This window comes from Hermetia illucens, chromosome 2 (genome assembly GCF_905115235.1).
Source record: "Hermetia illucens chromosome 2, iHerIll2.2.curated.20191125, whole genome shotgun sequence".
In the NCBI taxonomy this organism is placed as follows: Eukaryota; Metazoa; Arthropoda; class Insecta; order Diptera; family Stratiomyidae; genus Hermetia; species Hermetia illucens.
This window is the reverse complement of record NC_051850.1, coordinates 25,924,944-25,950,210: the sequence shown is the minus strand read 5'-3', so window position 1 is coordinate 25,950,210 and position 25,267 is coordinate 25,924,944. Positions and strand designations below refer to the sequence as shown.

At 42.6% G+C, this 25,267-nt stretch overlaps 3 protein-coding genes across 3 annotated transcripts; 2 read left to right on the top strand and 1 right to left on the bottom strand.

The window, feature by feature from the left end:
• Positions 1-3,496: 3,496 nt before the first annotated feature.
• Positions 3,497-12,934, top strand: LOC119647723 (calphotin-like). Its single transcript, XM_038048817.1, has 3 exons — positions 3,497-3,900; positions 8,070-8,395; positions 12,430-12,934. The coding sequence occupies exons 1-3, from the start codon at positions 3,559-3,561 to the stop codon at positions 12,872-12,874; spliced, it is 1,113 nt and encodes a 370-aa protein (XP_037904745.1). The 5' UTR covers positions 3,497-3,558; the 3' UTR covers positions 12,875-12,934.
• Positions 12,935-19,366: 6,432 nt separating this feature from the next.
• Positions 19,367-19,771, top strand: LOC119647722 (cuticle protein 16.5-like). The gene has a single exon (XM_038048816.1). It carries the CDS (start codon positions 19,367-19,369, stop codon positions 19,769-19,771), a length of 405 nt encoding a protein of 134 aa, XP_037904744.1.
• A 3,342-nt stretch (positions 19,772-23,113) lies between these two features.
• Positions 23,114-23,636, bottom strand: LOC119650281 (cuticle protein 10.6-like). The gene has a single exon (XM_038052908.1). The coding sequence runs from the start codon at positions 23,570-23,572 to the stop codon at positions 23,174-23,176; it is 399 nt and encodes a 132-aa protein (XP_037908836.1). The 5' UTR covers positions 23,573-23,636; the 3' UTR covers positions 23,114-23,173.
• Between the last annotated feature and the right edge of the window lie 1,631 nt (positions 23,637-25,267).

The window sequence follows — 25,267 nt, the reverse complement described above, 5'->3', positions numbered from 1 at the left end:
ACTACTCATAGCTCCAGTAATGCTTAGTCAACCGAGCCTTTGAACCTGCATTAGCAGCTTTCTGCTGTTAGCAAAGTTCAACCTCGGCCATCAGACGATGCATGTATATGTGAAAATGAGTTTTATTATGAATGGATACATCCCATGAATCTGTTTTGGTCAAAATCCTACAGCACGAGAGCAATCTGCAGGATTTTTGGTATTCTTTCTGGAGATGGTGCTCCCATGTTAACTTGGAATCGAGATGTATTCTTGAGAATTTGACTGTACCAGCTGGATTTCTGGCCTTGCTAGGGTGGGTAGCGTATAGCTACCCCATCTGACGTTCCTAGTGAACATAACTGGTCAAGTCTTCCTAGCTGTTCCGTTAGTCCATTATGTGAGTTACATGCAGTATTGGATTTAGGCGGTCATATGTCATATGCTTGTGCGAAGACCTCTGTACCCTCCAGGAGCTATAGCAACGTGCCCATTACCAGCAGCCATAACAGAGGAGAGAGATCTCTCCCCGCCTTGGGGGCGACCACTAAGACACCCTGCCTCAATACACTCTACTCTAGCATGTGAAGGATCTAACTGATTAATAGCGAATTGATTCTATGCTGTCTTGCCGCGTTATAAATTGCTGTGAATGAGGCATAATTAACGGCGGCTTCAATGCGCATAAACGCGCCTAAGACGTATTCTTTACCAGAAACTGCCTTCTCATTTTCTGCCGTTACTTCATGGAGTGCTGTCTCCGTGGGTTTGCTTCTCTGGTAGGCATGGTGCCTACAGTGAAGCGGCCACTTAGGGATATATATATATCCCTTATGAACCGATCTACTAGTCTTTTCAGCTCTTTTAGCAGAAAGGAAGTTAGACTGATCGGTCGGAAGCCTTTTGCGTCTACGTAGGTGATTTCCCTGGTCTGGGAACAAATATTACCTTCACATCACGCTAGCTGATTGGAATATAAGTGCGTTCTGGGCAAGTGTAGTATATATTCCGAATTTGTAGACCTAGTGCATCCATTCCCTCTATTACTAGCACAGGAATAATGTTATCCGGACCTGCCGACTTGTATCAATGGAACGAGTTAAATGCCTATTTTACTCGTTTTCGTGAAAGTACTTTGGATGCCAGAGTTCAATCCTCCAGTTGAGATTTTGGATGCTGCCTGGGAAGTGCACTTCATGCAAATGGTTCGCCGTTTTCTCATCGCTTTCTATGCGCTTCCCGCTATGTAAACGTGAATAATCCAACTGTTCGCTACAACAAGGCTTTGACGAGGATCCGCTTTGGCTTTGAGGTTGCCTCAAGAGAGTTGGTCGCTTCGCAAAAGCGTCTCTATGATGATGGTTTCGCCGACTTTATGCTTTTCTTTAGAGCTTTTTGAGCCTCTTTGTATCGAATCCAGCAAGCGGCTTAATCAGACTTTAGAGCTCGGTTAAGGAGCACCGTTGGTGTTTTATCTTTCTTTGGCATCATGAGTGGACAACTTTCTTTGAAACCTTCTCTCATGCTGGTTGTGATCATCCGGGTTGTTTTCTTAATTCCAGCAATGGATTTAGTGTGTTTTGCAGGGATCGTAACGCGGGCGCCCAGTTCTGGTTTGTACGTCCCCTAACCTGGCTGTGGATTCAGAAATGGAGTGGGTGGAGGTGGATCAATGCCCATTACGAAATCAATGCACCTGTGATTCAAGAGCGTGGTATCGTTTGATACTCTCTAGATTATCTACGCTTTCTAGCAAGAGCCGTAATGCCAGGGGATGCCACCGTGACCTTTTGTCTGACTACTTTGAAGAAAGTGGGTTTATTTTACACATTGAGGATCTGAAATTTGGTTCCTACCAGAGGAGTCTCGATCCTCTCGCGTTGCGGTTGGAACTTCCCCACCACATACGGTGTTTATTTAAATCATATCCTGCTATTATTCTCACTCTTTTTCTTTTGGCATATTGGTTAGCTCTGATGAATGTTCCACTGGGAACTTCGTCTACGTCATAAGGCAAATAAGCAATTTGATTGTTGTGGTGTCGCCATCGCATAGGTGGTTTACCAAGATAGCTTGGAGGTTTTTGAAACCATCGTGCAGGTGCGGGATCTATCACTTTCATTGGCATACAACAAGTCACTATTTCGGAAGTTTAAGTACCTAACAACCCATGGTTCTTTAATGAGGTATATACATGTCTTGCATTTATTGATCGGACGGCTTTACAATGCTATTATACAAATTTATCTGAAAGATATGGCACCTTATCTCACACTTGTAATGTTACGGTACCAAGCCCGTAGTAGAACCGGTAGTCTGTTTGTTCCTGAACTTCCTTAATATCCAGCTCAGGAACGCCGATAGTGAGGAAAGTTTCCGGTCTACGGCTTCTTCCCCTTGCTTTGCTACCTAGTAGCATCCAGGTGGAAGTGTTGAGATTATTCCTGACCCCAAGTTATTCCAAGACCTCAGTACCATTACGCTCCTCTTTTGGAAGCTAGAGAAAGCACTTTCTAAACGACGGTAGCCCGGAAACCCTCTTCAGGGTCATTCGCGCACTCTTGGAGGAGTAGTACTTCCTAAGCCACTCAACGGACTTTAATACACCAGATGATAATTTTACAGTATATAAATACTTTTATATAAGCCCTTAAGAGAAGCATCCGGAAGTTATAAGTAGAATGCCTTACGGATTTCTGTAGAACTAGTATAGTTAAAGTTGAGGGGGTAAAATAAAACGCAAGTCGTTGCAACATATAGTAGCATACATATTGTAACTGACAGTTTCGTCGAGGGCACAGGCAACTCATTAGTCGCAGCCTCACCTTTAATCTGGGAGCAGTAAGAGGTATTGGTTACTTTTACATGTTAATTTGAATTATATTGGGTGGAAATTGTCTGGTTCAAACCTAAGCAAAGAAGTCCTGAAAGGGAGGTCCTTGGATTAGAAAAGTAGGAGACAGCTTCGACTTCGACTTGGAGCCCTCAAAACCATAGAATGGAAAAACTTTCCGCTGTTGCGCAATTCATCAAAGAGTCAAATTTTGAACACTTCGATAATTATTTTCTCAACACTTGACACTTGTTATGGTTCTAATAAGTTTTTCAAAATAGTATTATAAACATAATATATTCGGGGTTTCTGGCTTAAGTCTTTTGTTTTTCAAACTATGGGATTAGAAAATGTTGAATTTTAAAGCTTTTACAAAGTGTGTTGAAAGTCTATTGAATCTGCTATTCGCACTAAATAGATGTATATTATTTATTTTCAATTTCAGTATTTTTTTTGTCACCGCATGAAGTAATGAAATGATAAATATAAATACTTAACACAGACACTGTGACTCCATTTAGTGCTTTGATTAAATCGCTGACGTTGAAACTAGAATCTTCAAAGAATCAATGACCATTAGAATTTAAATTTATGCATGACAAAGTGGAGTTATATAGAGTAACAAAAAAAAACTGGTTTGGATTCAACTATGAATCTAGTCTAAAATATAAATAGGGAGGCAATGTCAGTGGAAAGTATCATTCAGGATCCAATCATCCAGAAAGACACTTCTCAACTTAAGCAAAATGAAATTCGTAGTTTTGGCTCTTGCTCTCGTCGGCGCTGCTTCCGCTGGACTCATCGCCCCAGCAGCCTACACCAGCTACTCTGCCCCAGTTGTAGCCGCTGGTCCAGTTGCTTATTCAGCCCCTGCTATTGCTGCTGCTCCACTTGCCTACTCTGCCCCAATTGTTAAGCCAGTCGCCTATGCTGCCCCAGCCGTTGCTGCTGCTCCAGTCGCCTACTCTGCCCCAGCTGTAGCTGCTGCTCCACTTGCTTACTCCGCTCCAGCTGTTGCTGCTCCAATCGCCACTGGCTTCCATGCCGGATACGTCGCCCCAGCTGTCGACTACTGGAAGAAGAAGGCTGCTGCTTAAGTTGTGGATTGTTTCTGACGGATTGATTGAATGGCTAAATAAACGAGTTGACTGACGAAAGTTATAGTGTTTCACTAACGATTACTGGGTAATCGATTGACATTCAAGAGTATAGGCTTGACGAGAGATTGAGGGATAATTGTTTGATACTACCCGGGCTTGAGATTTTCTGGTGGCAATAGTGGACCCTGCATGATTTTTTTGTTGGGTCGGATTTTCCTGCATCTTTTTCACTCCGAGCTGGGATTTTTTCAGTAGAGCATGAGAACCTACCATACTGGCATAATTCCATCGTCCTTTTTAGGCCTTAGGTTGAGTTGCCTACCGCGATCAGAAATTTGTTGTGGGTAGTTTAGCAGTACTGGGTTGCGTTGTGGGCCGGCTCAGCATTCTGTCGCATTGAGATGAAGATAAGGTTGATGCAGTTGTTTAGGAGTAATACAGGGAAGCAGTAGCTTCTGTTTCTCAGAAGTTCAAGATTTTTACGAGATCTCGCTTTTTATTGGACCGAAATAGATATGGATATGAGTGAGTATGCGAATCAAATATTTATCAACGATTTGCTTAGAAAAAAAAACCAGGATATTTCTGTATAGGAGGCAATTCGACTGGTGGTTTGGTTTTTTTGTATTCGATTTCCTAACAATAACGGGGTCAAGCAGGGCACTGCAGTATAGAATGACGCGGAATATAGCTCTCTGAGGCCAACCTATCTCTCTTTGAGGGGGCTGTCTTTCTTCTAGGCCTATGTGTGGCTTTTCAGGGGCCAAGCCTATCGTCTAGCAAGACCGTTAGTGACTGGTGATAGCCACACCCTGTACGAGGTGATACTATTAACAAAACGCTACGGATCTAGACTGGGGAGTCGAAAAACACTTCCCCCCTTCCAGGGTGTCATGCGAACCCATTGGATAGTTTGCGGTCTTACCCCATACCGTACACAAACTGGTTAACCAGTCAGAGGCACATCTCCGAAATACTGAGAGCCAGGTAATTACATCCAAGAAGGGAGAAGTTGGGACATCAAGCAGTGGACCCAAGGTCAACATTGGTATACTGCGAGGACAACAACTAACAAACACCACTGTTCAAAAAGCAGAAACAAGCAAAAGCATGTCTGAGATAAATATATCAGATGTCAGGAAGGAGAGAGGTCTCAGCGGCGCCGGTTCTAATTGGTACTTGAGCTACTTGCCAAAGAAACCAGAAGAGGCCCTTAAGAAGGCTCACGATAGACGTAGGCCATCTTTACTGGAGTCAAGAAAGGGGGGCGCAGCAGAGAGGGGAGAAAACCCGGCAGCTCAGGGGTGAATACAAGAATCAGGAAGCCCGTCATTAGCTATGCTAGTGCGGTCAAGGGCATTCGACTCGCCACACTGCCAAAAATATTTCCCGAGCAAATACTCACTCGTGAGGAGCAGGAAACCATCGAATATCTAGCCGTCAGGCAGATGTGCAAGGGATGGACTTCGAAACTTGTGTTCACCGGGATACGCTTTCGACCAGGTCATACTGGTAGACACTGCAAAGTGGCCTAGAACCATAGCTCCTAAATATCCTGGGAATGATATACCAGGAGTACATATGGTGACAGTTTTTCTCCCAAAACCGCAACAATAGAGACGAAATATCTTGATTATGGAGAGTTTTCAGAAGCAAGGTGGAGGGGAAGGATAAATTTCTCATGATCGGGGTAGATGACCGATCCCAGGAGCCAATTAAACGTCGGAGTTGGCTTATCAACAATCGATTTGGCAACATACCTGTGCATGTGCACAGCGAAAAGTCGAGGAAAGACACGTCGGAGGAGGCATCGGGTGAAAAACTTACCGAGGTCCCTGAAGAAGTCGCGGAAGCCATAGAGGCGGAAAGAACTGGATCAACCAGGGAAATAGACCTCCTGCCCAGTAAAGAGCAGAAACAAGACGACCAGGGTGGACAGCGACGCGCAAGTAGGCGCCATGTCGGAGGAGAGGGGCGATACTCCGACAGTGGAGAAGAGCTCCAAACAATAACGGAGCCAATCGCCAGGACTAAGATAGCCCCCCCTAAGATCAGGGAAGCAAACCGGAACAGCTTCAGGAAATTCTGTGAAGGGATCGAACAGATCACAGAAGTAACCATCCTTTACAAGGCTGTGCCAAAGACGGGGCAAATAGGAGTCAACTTAGGGTCTGTTTTGAGGGTGGTAAGGGGGAGCATAACCGTGAGATATATACCAAGGGCACGCAGGATCATGTAAAATATCGTGTAAAATACTTGTTTGCAAAAATCGGCCGGAATGGACAATCTAGGTCCCTCATCTGAGGCCTCGCAGAGTAAGTAGGAGCTTGAGTCGTATGTATTTTGAATTTGTCTTCAGACTCTTAATCTTTCCGTCGTCATTCAGCCCCTCGACGCATAATCGACCTTGGCGGGAACTGTGACCTACGAGACTCGAGACAAAGCGTCTGCAACGATGCTCTCATTTCCATACAGTTATTGAATGTCGAAAGTAACCTGGCTGATGAAGCTCAGTTGCCGAAGTTGGCGAGGAGACGCTTTGTCGGGCTTTTGTCGAAACGCGAAAGTAAGGGGCTTGTGGTCTGTGAACACTGTGAACGCCTGTTCTCCAGGGAGAAGTGAAAGTATTTAATGGCGAGAAGCTCACGATCGTAGGCACTATATTTACATTGAGGTGGGTTGAGTTGCTTCGGAAAGAAGCTTAACGGTTTCCTGGTTTAATTTATCCGTTGGTCAAGAGTGGCGCCTACCGCTGTGTCTGAGGCATCGTCGAACATAGTTAGGGATGCATCTGGCCGAGGAAATGCTACGGCCTCAGTAGACCATGAAACTTTGCAGGAGTCTTTGGTTTTGAGCCCAGAGCGCGAGTGTTTCAAATCACTATCTAGCGTATAGAGCAACCTCGCTTTCGGCGGTTCCAATTTACGACGTTCTGACCAATCTTGGTAGGTGAATTCGTGTGCGAATTACGTGACCATACCATCGAAGACGCCTCTCTCGCAATTGTTCAACGATCGTCCTTAGTTCTGGGCAGGCAACTGCCATTGAAAGTGGTAGTGTCTGTCTCATGGGGATCGTTCGCCATAAATCCAGCTTTATGAGGAATTCAATCTGAGAATGTGTTACATGAGACGATCATTCCATTTTGGAATAACTGTCCGAAGCCAGTAATAAAATGATTCATCTTTACTTCAAATTATATGTAAATGGTCATAATTTGTGCGTATATTTCTATGCGGGATTAGTCCCGGAAAGCATTTGGACATTTTTAAAAAATAAAAACTGTAATTTAGTTTACGTACGTGAGTAATCTCTTCTTGATAAACACTTCCCTGAAGTATATGTTTGCATAAGAAACTCCTTCTCCTTCTCGTTTTTTAGAACAGAAGAGATATTGCTACATTAAACTAAACCCTAAAAAGATTTCAACAGGCTGCATGATCTTCATGATCATGAACTTGTGCGGTACCTTTTTAAAGAGTTGAAAAAGACAGCTCCATGTTTTCCTCCGTATCAATAATATAATTTTCTTGGTCACAATTTTCTCCGTTGCTAGAACCACCAGATTTCACTCCCGTATTTTTCGAAACTTCGAGAGCATGTGTAACTAAAATGGACGAATCTGCAATTGAAAGTATTTGAAGATGATTTTAAAATAAAAAATCGGTCCCTTAATTTTAAATATATCTTCAATCTTATTCACAATTCTAGTTCTGGATGCTGAAGAAGTGATTGGAACTTTCTGGATCCGGAACATTTTTTTTAGAGCTTATTTTATTCGTCAGTGCATTAGATTGAGATATCTGCATTGGACGGATTATCATTGCCAAATCCAAATGATCATCTATTGGTCATATAAAAAACTTAACCAAGATTGAGACTTTTGTAGCGCTTTTTTGATACTTAATGATAACATCAGATATTCAGCTTTGAACATGCAAACTAGGAGTCAACCAATAGTTTAGATTAGATTGCTTACCATTAACCTGGCCATCTTCTAGTAATTAATGATCACATAAATTTAAATTTATGCATGACAAAGTAGATTTATATAGAGCAGAAAACTGGTTTAGATGAAACTGTGGGTCCAACCTTAGATATAAATACCGAAACCGAATCTGAGGAAGTTATCATTCAGGATCTGTACATCCCGAAAGGCACTTCTCAACTTAAGCAAAATGAAATTCGTAGTTTTGGCTCTTGCTTTCATTGGCGCTGCCTCCGCTGGATACGTCGCCCCAGCCTACACTGGATACTCTGGCCCAATTGTAGGTGCTGCGGTAGCTGCTACTCCAGTTACTTATTCAGCTCCTGCCGTTTCTGCTGCTCCAGTTGCTTACTCTGCTCCAGTTGTTAAGCCAGTTGCCTACTCTGCCCCAGCTTTTGCTGCTGCTCCAGTCGCCTACTCTGCTCCAGTTGTTAAGCCAGTTGCCTATGCTGCTCCAGCTGTCGCCGCTCCAATTGCTACTGGCTTCCATGCTGGGTACGCCGCCCCAGCTGTTGCTGCTCCAATCGCCACAGGCTTCCACGCAGGATATGTTGCCCCAGCTGTCGACTACTGGAAGAAGAAGGCTGCTGCTTAAGTTGTGAACTGTTTTCGAAGGACTGATTTAAAGGCAAAATAAACAACTTGATTAACTAACTTTAATTTTTTTATTACCGCTTGATTGATAGTTCGCTCTTTTGCAATCTTCCCCTTTTGGTATTTTGTGGAAAATCTGCAGCTTTTTAATATCAACAGCAACAGTTCCACGAGAGTGTTTTCTTTGCACTTCTTTATGGGAGTAGCACATAGGAAACGACCACCATTATTATTGTACTATCTTACTCGCCATTTCATTGGAGAACGATGGAGGGTAGATTAAATATCCCGACTAGACGACAACTCCATTGTTGGTTATTCCCTGCAATGGGACTCATTATTTCAGGATGATCAGCGTAAAGGAACAATAGAAATTTCTCGGAAAATCGCGATGATACCTGAAGCACATTGTAGGAACCAACATTGATGGCGTGTAGAAGTGGTTGATTTCCAACAGAGGGATTTATGGTAATCGTATTTACATATGCTGGTAAATAAGGGGTGAACAATTTCTTCTTCGAAAGCATGGATTGGTATCCACGATGGAGAACATAAATTGGAAGAGGCTTGCTAAACTCCAATATCACTGCTACTAAAAGTTGGGGGTCGGGTAGGGCCGGCAACTGGATTCGAAAAATCACTTGTTACGAAGCCATAGAAGGAGCCTCGCGCTGGACTGATAACACAATCATGGACCTGGCTAACGAAAAGGAATAAGGATTTGCGCATTTTCTCATGAAATGTGCACTTGTTGTACAGAACAGGGGCTGTTAAGCAGCTAGCCAATATAATACGTTAATAAAGAGCTGATTTTACTGCATTAGAACGCTTGCGCTGAATAGGGATGGATTCTCCCTATAGAAGAGCCTGCAGAGTCGATGAGAATACCTTCTGCGACGTAGTGGAATGAACTGAATGAACTCTTGGAACCTGTCCTAGGTATAATAACCAAATCACATTTGAAGAAGGTACCAAGCCCGTATTCAGTCGATATGTCCGCCCCCATAACTTGCATAAAATTGATAATATCAACGGACTGCGGATTATTCAACAAGCAGCCTTACATGAAAGAAGATTCACAAACAAACGCTGCTCTCTCCAAACAGGACCTTTAAATCAAATTTACCGTGTGCTTATAGGACCCCACCACCTCTCAATTTGGATTAATGTCAGATCATATAAGAGCCAATGTAAACTCGGATCACTATCTCATTGGTATGGTGCTCTGGGCTCGAATAGCAGCACCATTTTTGATCCCCTCTGACAATCAGATAAAATTGATCACTGAAGCCATTCACAAAAAAGTCCTCCATAAAGCCTATTTGGAGGAAATGGATAGATGAAACATCGCAGAATGATTTGCACAATTACCTAAAAAATCCAGTAACGTTGGACAACACGGGCTCGAGCGAAGACTTATCACGAATTGCTTTCCAGAAGTACAGGGAGCAACTACACGGGGCGGAAGTTTTGTCTATAATTTAGTAGGGTGAAGCTTTAAACATATCGATGCTTCCCTTGACGAGACAAAGAACCAAATCTGATTTTCGACCGTATGAACATGATGGATCGATGGGTTTGCGGTTTCGCCAACTGATGACAAGAGACAAATGCTGCCACCACCAAGCATGGGAGAAATGGTCCGTGCAATTCATCGGCTTAAGAATCGACCAGGTGCCGATGGAATTACAGAAGGACTGGTTAAATGTGGAGATGATCAACTACGATCGATCAGTTTTGATGATAAGCAACGAGACATTATCTGCCCCATACTGAAAGAAGTCGGAAACCGGGAGCTCGACGCTTCAGGTTTGGACGGTTTCGTTGATTTTGTTGATTATGTGAGGATATTTGGGTACATGACCGTCCCATTCATACATAACATAGTGTTGAATATACAGGACATTCAATCCGATGCGATACTGACATTTTATCTCCTAAGACGTAGTAATTTGTCGCGAAAATGCAAGCTTGGTCTACTATAACTTTGTTAATGATGGTACGTAATTCTACCAAACTTTCCAGTATGATGCTTCATATTGCAATCAATATTTCTGCAAACGGATCTGCGATGAACATAAGGAGGGGGTGGGGCGGTAATTGGTCTGTGCGCGCAATTTTTTTCTAGATTTTTCGTTAGAAAAGTTTCTGTGAAGAGATCCTTGAAGTAATTAATCCCTTTCAGACCGCCGCACGCTTCCCTTTTGCAATCAATATCAAAACTAATGTTTCCTTCGAAAAATGTTAATCGAAAGCTTTCACTTGATACTGCACATGGTTATATTCGGTGAGAGAAAATTGAACCCATTTTTTATAGTGGCTAGGTTAAAACACGAAGTCATCGACAAAATAGAACAGATAGGAGACTGTAACTTCGGAAGAATTTCTTCCACCTGGGGTTGAAAATTTCAACCAACCAAATTCGCCTGAATAGACTACGGTGGGGGGGGGGGGGTCACTTAATCTGTATGGGTGAAGATGATCCATCTTACTATAGAAAGTTAATATCTACGGTAGAAAGAATCTGTCTGAACTGGAGCCATGGCATAGGTCTGGACGCCAGACAGCTTTTAGGAATATCGAACTGGTGGACTTTGACGCAAATCGGGAATATTTGGAGTTTCCAACTAAGAGAGGCTTAGACCGGACACTGGTGGTTGCGCCGTTGGTGATGATAATCACGTCAGATATCAAATAAGAGGGCTCATTTAGAACTTTTCAGAGCTGGCTTAATTTTTAATATTGGTTTGAAAAAGAGTTAGGGCTTAAAATGTAAGCACTGTAAAGTGGAGTAATTCTAAGTATCAGACCCCATAATACTGTAGTTTCTTGGAACTATACTATTCATAATAAAGTTATTGTAGGTCAAAGTTATCATTTTCAAGTGAATTTACTGGAAGCTATGAGATTATATACCGCCAATATCAAATTAAAGTCTAAAATTTGGCATATTTAAAGCCCGTATATACGAGTATACATATATGACGAAAATATCCGAGCTAGCTAGACAATATTTGATAATGGCCTTAGTGCTCTGCTCGATGTACTTTAATTAGAGGAATTTGTCAAGTAGTAGGCGAGGTTATGCGTTGCTAGAAATGGTTATAACTTATATGATGAAGCGTGATCACCTATGGACAAGGTTAAGCGTTGCTGGGGGTAGGTAGTACCTGGATTGGGGCCAGATGAGAGATTTATCTGCACTTTTTCTCGGTTACAAGTTTTCAAGGTAGATTAATAACAAAGGATACGATATTACAACTACAGGGCGCTCAGCAGCCCACATGAAACCCTTTAGTGTTGGCTCGGCTATCAAGGTTGAATTCGCCATGAGTTGTCTTCTCGTTGTGGTGGTGTTATTTTCATTCAGTCACTTCTAAACAGATTATCTTCGATGAGGGACGTAAAACCAATTCCAATACTTTGGTCTTCAAATTCTTTTGTCTAAGAGTAGATAACATCATTTAGAAATACCATAGGATATATTCAATTAAATAAATAACTTAATTAATAAATAAATTTAATTTAACAAAAATTGTAGAGGCAATAAAAGTGGAGAACTTGGTAGAGCAACCTTTTTGCCCTGACACATTTATTAAAAAATTGCATTTGTAATTTATTTCTGAATTCTTAAATACGCTTCAAGCTTATTTTAAATTTGCAGCAAGAGATTAAATTAATTAAATTTAGGCATTAACCTAAAGCACGAAGTCGCACTCTTTGACTTTATTTTCTCATAATGAAAACGGTCATAATATGCACGACTTTGTCACTATAATTCTAGCTTTGGCTATCAGCAATTAATCTTCTAGTCAATAACATTTAAATTTATGCGAAGAATTATATAGAGCAAAAAGAAAACTGGTTTGAATAGAACTTTGAGTCCAGTCTAAAATATAAAAAGCGCGATCGAGTCAAGGGAAGGTATCATTCAGGACCTGTTCATCCCGAAAGACACTTCTCAACTTAAGCAAAATGAAATTCGTAGTTTTGGCTCTTGCTTTCATTGGCGCTGTCTCCGCTGGATACGTCGCCCCAGCCTACACTGGATACTCTGGTCCAATTGTAGGTGCTGCGGTAGCTGCTACTCCAGTTACTTATTCAGCTCCTGCCGTTGCTGCTGCTCCAGTTGCTTACTCTGCTCCAGTTGTTAAGCCAGTTGCATACTCTGCCCCAGCCATTGCTGCTGCTCCAGTCGCCTACTCTGCTCCAGTAGTTAAGCCAGTTGCCTATGCCGCTCCAGCTGTCGCTGCTCCAATTGCTACTGGCTTCCATGCTGGATACGCCGCCCCAGCTGTTGCTGCTCCAATTGCCACAGGCTTCCACGCAGGATATGTTGCCCCAGCTGTCGACTACTGGAAGAAGAAGGCTGCTGCTTAAGTTGTGAACTGTTTTCGAAGGACTGATTTAAAGGCAAAATAAACAACTTGATTGACTGAACTTTAATTTCTTTATTACTGCTTGATTGATAGTTGGCTTTTGCAATCTTCCTCTTTTGTTATTTTGTGGAAAATCTGCAGCTTTTCAATATCAACATCGAGTGTTTTCTTTGCACTTCTTTATGGGAGTAGCACATAGGAAACGACGAACAATAGAAACTTCTCGGAAAATCGTGAGGATACCTGAAGCACATTGCAGGAACAGACATCGATGGCGTGTAGAAGTGGTTCATTTCCAACAGAGGGATTTATGGTAATCGTATTTACATATGCTGGTAAAGGTAAAGGGGTGAATAATTTCTTCTTTGAAAGCATGGATTGGTTTCCACGATGGAGAACAAGCTTGGGAGACGCTTGCTAAACTCCAATATCACTGCTACTAAGCCCTATGTCCACTTCTATGTGGTGATCGCTGGGAGTTTTTTCTTAACGAAAAATGCAGGCGAGAAGAACGAAGACGACCCTCCCGCGCTCAAAACGGGACAAACTTCCAATTTGGGAGTTGGGTAGAGCTGGCAACCGGATTCGGAAAATCACTTGAGGGAGTCTCGGGTTGGACCGATAACACAATGACGGATGTGGCTAAGGAAAAGGAATAACAATTTACGCATTTTCTCATGAAATATGCACTTGTTGTGCAGAACAGGAACTGCTAAGCAGCTAGCCGATACAGTGCCTTAATAAAGAGCTGATTTTACTGCATTAGAACATTTGCGCTGAAGAGGGACGGACTCTCCCTATAGAGGAGCCTCTGCGTTGGTGAGACATGCCTTCTGCGACGTAGTGGAATGAACTGTATAAACTCTCGGAACCTGTTGAGGTATGATAATCAAATCATACGCGGAGAAGGTACCAAGCCCTTATTCAGTCGATATGTCTGCCCCCATAACATGATAATCACAACGGACTGCGGACAATTCAACAAGCACAAGTAAACTCGGATCACTATCTCTCTCACACTTTCGATCCCCTCTGACAGTTGGGTTCACTGGAGCCATTCACAATAAAGCGCTCCATAAAGCCTATTTGGGGGAAGAGGAAACATCGACAAATGATTGAAACATTGGTATGACACCAGGCGAAAAAAAGTCAGAACGCGTGGTATCTGTAGAGACAAAGAAGCAAATCTTATGTTTGACCGTATCGGCATGTTGGAGCTTTGGGCTTGAGGTCCCGCCGAATGATGACAAGAGACAAATGCTGTCGCCGCAAAGCATGGATGAAATGCTCCTTGTAATTCAGCGGCTTAAGAATTGGTCAGGGGCCGATGGAATTACAACTGGACAGGTTAAATATGGAAATAATCAACTACAGCAGGCGGTGCATCATCCTATGACCAAGGGTTGGGACATCAGTCCTGATGATAAACAAAGAGCCATTATTTGTCTCATACTTAAATAACTCAGAATCCGGAAGCTTCAGGTATGGAAAGTTTTGATGATTTTTTATGTAAGGATATTTGGGTACATGACTGTCCCATTTATATATAAAATAGAGTCCATTTACGTTGAATATTCAAAATATTCAATTCGATGCGATACTGACATTTTATCTCCTAGGACGTAGTAATTGGGCGCTAAAATGCAAGTTTGATCTGCTGCAACTTTGTTAATAATGGTAAGAATTCTACCAAATTTTCCAGTATGATGCTTTATATTGGAATCAATATTTATGCAAACAGATCTAGGATGAACTTGGGGCTGAAATAAATTTTCAAAATATTATAATAATCATAATTCACCTGTGTGTGCAAGATCCACCATAATTTTTAGTTTTTGTTAGGAAAGTTTCTGAGAAAAGCTCTTTGAGGTAATTATCCCCTTTCGATCCCGGACTCTTCTCTTTTGCAATCAATGTCAAAACTAATGTTTGCTTCGGAAAATACTAATCGAAATCTATTATTTCATATTCTACATTCGGTGGCTCGGCTCTATATTCGGTGAAAAAAAAATTTCACCCATCTTTTACGTGTATGGGGTGCACATTAGTGAAAGCAAGATGAAACACATAGTGGCTACGTGAGAACACGAAGTTATCGACAAAATGGTGCAGATAGGAGAGTATAACTTTGAAAGAGTTGAAAACTTCTTCTACCTTCTTCTACCTACCATAGATAAAATTTGCTTGAATAAGCTACGGTGGACGGCTCACTTAATATCTATGGGTCCAGATCCAAAAGTCAATCTCTATGGTGGAAAAAATTTGCCCCAAATAGAGCGATGCCATAGGCCTGGACGCCAGACGACTATTAAGAATATTGAATTGGTCGAGCTCGACGCAAATCGGAGATATTTGGAGTTCCTTACTATGACAGGCCAAGACCAGACACTGGTTGTTGAGCTGTTGGTGATGATAATCATGTGAAATATCAAATGAAAGGGCTTAATTGATACTTTTCCACCATGCCATTATATATAGTATGCTGGTCCCAAGCCCAGGTAAAGGAGGAGGGTTTGAGGCAACGTACTCTGTACTATCCTCAGTGAAACAAAAATAAAATTTCGAGATCCGGGAAGAGATAAATAGAGTATAGTTGGAATTATTCTACCATGCTAAATCCTCCCTGATTTCTGTTGGTGACAGGTCCCGCGAGACTGGAAAGACCGAGGAACACGCAAAAGCTCTTCGAAAATGACGCATTGATATCTGCGCTCTGCAAGAAACCCGAAGGTCTGGTGCCGAAAGCTGCGACATTGAACGCGAACGCGGTAAAAATGGCTATAAAGTACTTTATTTTGGTAAACCACACACTCAATATGGTGTTGGCGTTGCCATCTCAGAGGGTTTCCGTGATGCCGTTAAAGAAGTCGAACGATTTGATGATCGCTGATGAAGCTCACCATTATTTCAGCTGATCGCACTATTCACTTCTTCACCGCGTACGCACCACAAACAGGTCAACCTGATGCTGAGAAAGATGCCTTCTGGCAACTTCTCGATGAAAAAACTTGTCACGTGCCTGCTGACGACTACATTATCATTGCCGGCGACATTAATGGTCATGTGGGTGAAAAGGCAGACGGTAACAGGTGCCATGGGGGAAAGGGGTCCGGAGCGCCCAATGAGGGTGGCGAGCGTATAATTGATATAATGTCTCATCTTTCTACATTTTACAGTGGGAACAGTAAAACGCAAATCGACTATATTCTCATAAGACGTCAACATTTTACCACTGTCACTGATTGCAGAGTGGTTCCCTATGAGACCATCGCACCTCAACATCGGCCGTTGATTGCCGATCGTGAGGAACGCACAGGCTCGCCGTGCATTAAATGGTGCCGATTTGGTGAGAAGAAAGAAGAAATGATCTCACTCATACGATTGCGGACCATTACTAATATGGAAGAATCATGAAACCAAATGAAAGACACGATCCACAAAGCGAAATCTGCAACTCTCGGGGTCACCAAGCCGGATAAGCGGTATATCAACCGAGATGCTTGGCTTAGGAATGATGTTCCGATGTTGAAATGAAGGTCCGTGAAAGGAAACGCCTCTACCACAAATTTCTCGACAATAAAACGCCTGCTAATTGACAAATTTATAGGAATGCCAACTGGGAAGCAAAGAAAGCAATCGCTGTCACCCGAGCGAACCATTACAAAAATCATTACGATAAACTGGACACTCGGGATGGCGAGAGAGCTCTGTATTGACTTGCTAAAAGCCATAACGAACGTACACAGGATATCGAACATTTATGTTGCGTTAATGACAAGAACGGTACTTTGCTTACCAACCGTCGAGTCGCAACGGACAGATGGCGAGAATACTTCGAGCAGATTTGACTGAAGAATTTGCTCATCCTCCACTTCCACAATCCTTGCCGTCATTTGGACCGGTTCCACATATCAGCGCAACTGAAGTCGAGGAGGCAATAAAACGAACGAAATCGAGAAAAGCCACAGGACCTGATGATATCGCATCTGAGCTCTGGAAAGCGAAGAGCTGGGACCCAACACTGTGGCTCAGTGAATTCTTTAAACAGGTTATTCAGGAAGGAAGAACACCATCTGACTGGCAAGAAAGTACCACTGTTCCAATATGGAAAAGAAAGGTAGTCGAGCAGAATGTTCAAATTACCGTCCGATTCGGTTACTTTTGCATACCATGAAGATTTTTGAACGCATTCTTGACAACGGTAATCGCACAACAACGCGTAATCGTTGGAATAACCGCGAATAAACCCGGATTTGTCAAGAACTGCGGAACTACTGACGCAATACACTCTGTGCGGTTACTCATGGAGAAACACCGTGAGAAGCATCGCCCTTTTTAGCGTTTGACAATTCAATTCAATTGCTCTACCACGATCCGAAAAGTAAAGTTCGAAGTATGGCGGGTGTATCACAACCGCTTCGTGTCTCTGTTGGTGTTCATCAAGGAAGCGCCCTCTCACCATTCCTGTTTGTTCTTATTCTGGACACCGTCAAACGGGATATCCAACGTTCAGCGCCCTATACACTGCTTTATACAGATGATGTTTTTCTAGCATCATCAGATGCAAAAATGATCTCGAGCAACTTGTCCAAAAATGGAATGATCGCCTCATGAGACACGGTCTCATATTGAATCTAAACAAAACTGAATTTTTGACGACCGATCCCCATGAAACAGGCATAATCACTGTAAGCGGCACTGATCTGCCCAGAACTGAGCTATTTAAATACCTCGGGTCAACGCTATCAGCCAATGGAGAACTGCGTTATGAAAGTGCTTCACGCATTAACGCAACCTGGATGAAGTGGCGTTCCACAACTGGTGTTCTTCGTGATCGATGTATCAACGAATGTCTCAAATCTAAAATATACCGCGATGTCGTCCGTTCTATCGTCCTCTATAGTTCTGAGTGTTGGCCGACTTAAAAAGACAATGAACGGCGTCTTGCGGTAATGGAGACGAAGATGTTGCGTTGGACTAGTGGCGTAATAAGTTTTGATATCGGCGATCGTTATGGGGCTGTACCGATCGTGGAAAAGTTGCGAGAAAGGCGTTTTCGGTCATGCAATTCGTGCTTCACTTGCCACGATTGGCCTGAACATCGATGTCGATGGCAAAGGACCAAAAGGCCGGCCGAAAAACGGTGGCTTGATACGCTGGATGGGGATTTCAAAGCTTCGAGATTGCACCCAGATCATGCATTCGATAGAATTAAATGGCGAAACCGATCACGACGAGATGACCCCGCTTGTGAATGGGACAAAGGCTGAAGGAAAAGAAGAATTGGTACTTTTCAAAGATGGCTCAACTTTTAATATTGGTTGGAAGAAGAGTTAGGACTTAAAATGTATGCACCGTAAAGTGAAGTAATTCTCAGTATCAGACCCCATAATACTGTGCTGTACTACACTGTTCATAATAAAGTTAACATTTTCAAGTAAATTTGCTGGAAGCTACGATATGGGATAACGTCAGTAGCAAATTAAAGCCTAAAATCTGACATATTTAAAACCCGTATATATACACATATGACGAGAATATTCGGGCTAGCTAGAAAATATTTGATAATGGCCGTAGTACTCTGTTCGAGTATGTACTTTAATTAGAGGAATTCCTTCAGTTGTAAGCGAGGTCATGCGTTGTTAGGAATGGTTAGCACTTATATGATGAAGCGATTTCGATGATGGGGAAGGTTAAGCGTTGTTGGGGATAGGTAGTACTTTGATTGGGGCCCAAATGAAAGATTTATCTTCACTTTTTCTCGGTTATCAGTTTACAAAATAGATTAATAACGAAGGATACGATATTACAAATACAGGACGCCCAGCAGCCCACAGGAAACCCTCTAGTGTTGGTTTGGCTATCAAAGTTGGATTCGTCGACGGTTGGCTTCTCGTTGTAGTGCGGTCATTTTCATTCATCTATTTCTGAACAGAGTATCTTACATGTTGGACGTAAAACCAATTTTAGGATCTTTCTTGGTGCTCAAATTCCACTATAGATTAAATAAATAAATAAAATAAATTAAATAAATTTAACCAAAATTGTTATCTAGGTAGCGGCAATAAAAGTGGAGAGTTTGGTAGAGCAGCCTATCGGTCCTGACCGATTCATTACAAAATTGCATTAATAATTTATTTTAGAATTCTTAAGTATGCTTCAAGCTTATTTTAAAATTGCAGCAAAAAATTAAATTAACTAAATTTAGGCATTAACCTAAAGCACGAAGTTGCACTCTTTGACTTTATTTTCTCATAATGAAAACGGTCATAATATGCACGACTTTGTCACTATAATTCTAGCTTTGGCTATCAGCAATTAATCTTCTAGTCAATAACATTTAAATTTATGCGAAGAATTATATAGAGCAAAAAGAAAACTGGTTTGAATAGAACTTTGAGTCCAGTCTAAAATATAAAAAGCGCGATCGAGTCAAGGGAAGGTATCATTCAGGACCTGTTCATCCCGAAAGACACTTCTCAACTTAAGCAAAATGAAATTCGTAGTTTTGGCTCTTGCTTTCATTGGCGCTGCCTCCGCTGGATACGTCGCCCCAGCCTACACTGGATACTCTGGCCCAATTGTAGGTGCTGCGGTAGCTGCTACTCCAGTTACTTATTCAGCTCCTGCCGTTGCTGCCGCTCCAGTTGCTTACTCTGCTCCAGTTGTTAAGCCAGTTGCATACTCTGCCCCAGCCATTGCTGCTGCTCCAGTCGCCTACTCTGCTCCAGTGGTTAAGCCAGTTACCTATGCCGCTCCAGCTGTCGCTGCTCCAATTGCTACTGGCTTCCATGCTGGATACGCCGCCCCAGCTGTTGCTGCTCCAATCGCCACAGGCTTCCACGCAGGATATGTTGCCCCAGCTGTCGACTACTGGAAGAAGAAGGCTGCTGCTTAAGTTGTGAACTGTTTCCGAAGGACTAATTTAAAGGCTAAATAAACAAGTTGATTAACGGAAGTTTAATGTTTTATTACTGCTTGAATGAAGGTGACTTTGGTGTTATTATGACTCTGAAATACCGATGTGGACCTTTTGCAATCACTAGTTTTAAACATTCCGGTCGCGCATCCATTTCGCCAAGATCGTTGCTTCCAAACAAATTATTAGCATCCTGGTAAATGGCTCTTGTAGATTCGAGGCGTACTTCCGTACTTTACCATTATTATAATATTATTATTCTGTTAAGGAAAAGTCGTACCACGTCCTTAAAAACTATTGTGTCCCTTTTGCTGGTTATAGTGTACCTATTAATCATAGTATATTAAGCAAGCCTATAACCTTCAGAATCTTTAGTATTTTCCCTATTTCCAGATCTTTTAGCTTTGCATCTGATATTAAGTGCTCTCCCAGATGCCTCGACCTCCTTTGCGGACACTGTACCAGGAGGTTTCATCATACTCCGTACAAAACCTGCAGGCAGTGTCCATAGATATCCCTAGTTTCCCTAGGTGGTAGTTTTGCCAACAGTGACCCGTGAGAGTGGTGAGGTTTAAGCAATCCTTTGTGCGCATGGGTTCGTATCTCCCAATAAGCACCTTGGACTGCTCCATCCTTGGTAGACCTGCCCAGTATAGTTCCCTCAACCAGTCCTCTTAATTTCTTAATGTGATAGCCACGAAACCGTTTCCGATTCCACCGGGGCTAGTTCGTCCGCTGCCTCACTACCTTCCAACTTAGCATGGCCTAGAAGCCGTTGGATGAGCCGAGCGTATTCAGTTTCTCAAGGCATTCCCATACCAGTTTAGAGTTCACCTGGTTGGGCATAAGTGACTTGATCGCTGCTTGTGTCTCGGTGAGAATAGCAATGTTCTACTCCCTGTAGTTCCTTTGGAGATTAGAGGGGGGACATCTATCCATGGCGTATATTTCCACCTGGAATATGCTTACCTATTGGCTCTAAGAGCAAGAACATTTTCCTTGTAAGTCCTAGCCACGCTCTCCCAGTTTGCCTTGTTACTCCAACGTGTTTTAAATTTCTTATCAAACTGAAACCTCGCTGTCATGTTATCCCTTGATATCAGTAATGCGGGATACCACCTAGAAATAATATCAATCTTCCTTCGGTTTAGGCAGCTCCCCGCCTCATTGATACTACCGGCCATCCTGAATATTGCCCTCCTTGCCTACATCTGTATGTGCAGATGGAGAGGGGTTAATCCCAGAAGGACCTCTAGGGATGTCGTTGGGCATGTCCTCATGGCACCACTGATACACACGCAGTCTTACTATTGCAGTATATATCCAAAGTAGTATTTTCGGGCTGCAACCCCATTTTTTCCTGCTATGGACCAAGTCATCAGAAACCTCGTGGCTTTCCGACAAGTGTTTTCGACATGTGTCTTCCAGAGTAATTTTTGGTCTAGCGTAATTCCCAAATGTTTGACCTCTGTTTGTCATTTCACCTCCATGTCATGTAACCTTATGGTTGTCAGGTAATCAAACTTAAGTTTCCTAGTGAATGGTACTATGGTTTTCGCTGGGGTGATCCGCGGTCCCACCTTCCTGCACCAGGAACTAGTAACCCTTAGTCCAGTTTGGATTCTATCACATAGGGTATCCTCATATTTATCTCTACAGATTCAAACAATGTCGTTCGCGTAACCCTGGACCTGTATTCCAGTATGTGTTAGTACGTCCAGGAGTTCGTCCACTATCCTACTCCATAATCCCCGCCGTGGACAACCTTAAGTAGTGTTCATGACAATAGAATTTGTACCTGTCGGTATGTCTATTTGCCAACTTTCTTGCGTTTTGCCCATCTAGAAAGCTAGGGGTTTCCCACTCCCTTGCGGCTCAGGGGATCTTGTATCTCTGTGTGCGATGTGTTGACTTCTATATCTAAAAACGCACACAGTACTATTTCTTTTGTTTTTATGGCATCCTGTAATGCATCCGTTAGCTGATACAGAGCAGTTTCAATTTACCGTTCTGCCTGGTAAGCGTCTTGATACTTATGTAGGGGATTACGCTTTAGGACGTTATTTTGATGACCTTCTACATCGTTTTAAAGTACGAACGATGTTAGGCAAATTGGTTTGAAAGATTCAGGGTGAAAACGATTTTTCTTTAACCCGCTTTTGGAATAAAGACCACTTTTGCTTGTTTCCATGTCCTTGGTATATATCCCAGGTCAATGCTCCCCATTACCACCCTCAGAAGAGACTCTAAGACGATTCCTAGGCTTTTCTGGATTAGTGCTGGGAAAATGCCATCAACTCTAAGTGATTTCAGTGGTTTAAAAGTTCTCTGTTTTCCTGGTTTTCATTTACCCTTTCTTCCCTGTTTTATTCGTTTGGTAAGTCGGAATGTTGTCACCTGCCACCGTGGGGTAGGACCAAGGGAAATAGGTTCTGAGAAGCAGGTGTACCTTGTCCTCTTATTCTTCTTAAATATCCCATCTTCCTTCTTCAAACAGCCTTGTAAAGCCTAGCTGCTTCTGTGATCTGTTCGATCCCTTCACAGAAGTCCCTGTTCCGTTTTGTTTCCCTGATCGTGTTGCTATACGTAGTTGGTGCATTTCTGTACCTCTGCCAGTCCCCGGTTTGTTTTGCCTGGTTGAAGAGTTTTCGTGCCTCTGTTCTCATTCTGACCAGGTTCCTGTTCCACCATGGTATGTCCCTTGATGACTTAACTTTCTTAGCCGGACAGCTGACCTCATAAACGTCAATTACGACTGTATTGAGAGGTCTCTCCTCTAGGGCCTCACCCCCAGAGAGAGATAGGTTAGCCTCAGGGAACCATATTCTGCTTCAGTCTATCCTCTAGTGCACTGCTTGGCCCCTTCTCTGTTAATACTGGGGTGCCTATTTTTACTACAGCCCTGCCAGATTTACATTGGTTCTACTAGTGTCAATACAAGGATTTTGCTATTTTTTTTGTTCTTTTATCTATGATTTTCCCATAAAAACTTAGCGTAAAATCTGATCTCATATTTATCTTGACGTTCCGGCAGATAGTCAGGGTAGGTAGAGAGTTCGCTTGCTGATCCCTTAATAAGATGTTTGGGACCTGGTTTAATAATCGGTGGATATTCTTCTGTCTTCTGTTTAGGTCAGTTTCACTTTAATGTGATGAGAGGACAATCAGAATTATGCTAAGAAATAACCGACATGTCAGATCTGACAATTGCTCTGTTAGTCAATGGATCTCATTAAGGAACCTAATCAGATAGGGGACCTCTTCTACTCAACTTTTATCTAACTCAAGACTGAAGACCTAGTCGTTTAATAAAACAACAAATTTTGATCAAACAGCTCGTATATTTGCCATTAACTCAATCCTTCAAAAACATCACGCAACTTAAGCAGCAGCCTTCTTCTTCCAGAGAGCAGGGGCGACGTATCCAGCGTTGAACCCGGTGGCAATTGGGGCACCAACAACTGGAGCGGCGTATCCAGCATGGAAGCCGGCAGCAACTGGAGCAGCTACAGCTGGAGCGGCATAGGCAACTGGCTTAACAACTGGAGCAGAGTAAGCGACTGGGGCAGCAGCTACAGCTGGGGCAGTGTAGGCGACAGGCTTAACGACTGGAGCAGAGTATGTAACTGGAGCAGCGGCTATAGCAGGAGCTGAATAGGCAATTGGAGCAGCAGTTACGGCAGCACCTACTACTGGAGCAGAGTACCCGGTGTAAGCTGGGGCGACGAAACCAGCAGAGGCAGCGCCAACGAGAGCAAGAGCCAAAACTACGAATTTCATTTTGCTTGAGTTGAGAAGTGTCTTTCGGGATGAACAAGTCCTGAATGATGCCTTCCCCTAATTCGATTTCGCTATTTATATTCTGACTGGTACGTACAGTTTGATGAGAACCAGTTTTTTGCTCCAGATAAATTCGATTAACTACGCATAAATTTAAAAAGATAGAAGATTTTTTTATAGCATTTTAGATAAAAACTGGAAAGGGTTGGTCGAAATGCATGGTAGTAAATATTCAAGTTTGCAAATGAGACATATTTTTTAGTGGTAATGCTAATTGAGAGTGTTCCTGGTTGAGAAGGTTGGCAGATGAGTTGACCACAAATTTGGCAAATTATCACGTCTCATTAAAATGTTTTTTTTTGAACGGAAGTAAACTGAACAACGGCGAAAATGAATGTACGCCCAGAAGCTAGAGTCAAAGAGATAGTGGACATTATTAAATCACTGAAATTAGCCGCTGCGGATGGTATTTTTCCGGTGCTGCTCCGGGGGTCCACAAGCCGTTGAGGTTCTTTTTCAAGTGACAAGAGAATATAAGTTTTCAAAGCCGATGAAAGGTATCTTTCAGACTAATTTACTTGTTTCGCTCTGAAAACAAAAGCCAGAGTTTTTAATAACGATACAGGGACATTTTCTAACGCGTAATCGAGTACATTCATGCCCACATGCGTACCTATCAGGAAAATGAAGCTGCCTTGTATCAGTTGGCGGATGCAATACGCAACGCAGTGGAGCAAAAAAAAGTAGTATTGAGTGAATTTTTGGACATCGGAGGTACCTTTCACAACCTCTTGCATGCGGAAAAAAGGCTGTAATTTTCCATAAAAAAATCAGTAACTTCCTGGACTCCGGATAAGCCAAGCGCAAAGATGGGAGGATGGTCTCTAAATGGGTGAAGCCGGAAAGGTAAAGGAGATGGACCTTAATCCACTCAAGGCGCCATTCGAGGCTTGTTAAAAAAATACGCAAACTAATGTCATAAAGCAAAACGTATTTCGTTTTCCAGTTACATATCGGACGTACCCTTCCAATGGAATATCAAAACAGCGCTGGTACTTGATTGTTTTGTAATGTTTTTCCTCTCCTTTGTCGTATTTACTTTGATCTTGAAAATCGTCTCCAATGCGTTTCAGACGCATCAGTGTAGGGAATGAAGGAAGTCACAAGACACAAGGTCAGGTATTGCCGGGGCGTGATCATCATTTCTATATATTTCCGACCTTTTGAGACAGATGATATTAGTCAGACGTTATAGAATTTCAATATCCGGTTTACTATCCACTGAGAAGCTTTCGGGAATGTACGCGTGATGGACAACACTTTTGGTATCATAGACAATTGCCAGCAAAATCTAACAAAGGAAGAGGTACGCCAGCAATATAAGTAAGGAGGCTATAAAAGCTTTCATGGTTTGCAGACCTATAGCTGTGGGATGTATCATAAATACTGTTTTTACAATTGCCACAGAAGCACTGGTTGTCTTTTTGCATGCATATTGTAGGTGTTCTCTAAAGTTCAGTTTGCCGTCCATTATCACTTCCAGGCACTTGATAATCGGGTTCCAAATGGCTGTATATGCAACGGCTTTCACATTTACAGTGTTCTTTTTCCTACGGTTTGCTATTAACACTGTTTCCGTTTTTGAGTCAGCCAAAGCCAGCGCGGCTCCTTCAAACCACCCTCTCTGTTCTCGTC

Excerpts from the sequence above, each read along its gene's own strand:
- LOC119647723 (XM_038048817.1), top strand. The coding sequence starts at position 3,559 with ATGAAATTCGTAGTTTTGGCTCTTGCTCTCGTCGGCGCTGCTTCCGCT. Across the intron at positions 3,901-8,069 it reads ACTACTGGAAGAAGAAGGCT|GCACTTCTCAACTTAAGCAA; the intron begins GCTGCTTAAGTT and ends ACATCCCGAAAG. Across the intron at positions 8,396-12,429 it reads GCTACTGGCTTCCATGCTGG|GACCTGTTCATCCCGAAAGA; the intron begins GTACGCCGCCCC and ends GGTATCATTCAG.
- LOC119650281 (XM_038052908.1), bottom strand. The coding sequence starts at position 23,572 with ATGAAATTCGTAGTTTTGGCTCTTGCTCTCGTTGGCGCTGCCTCTGCT.
- LOC119647722 (XM_038048816.1), top strand. The coding sequence starts at position 19,367 with ATGAAATTCGTAGTTTTGGCTCTTGCTTTCATTGGCGCTGCCTCCGCT.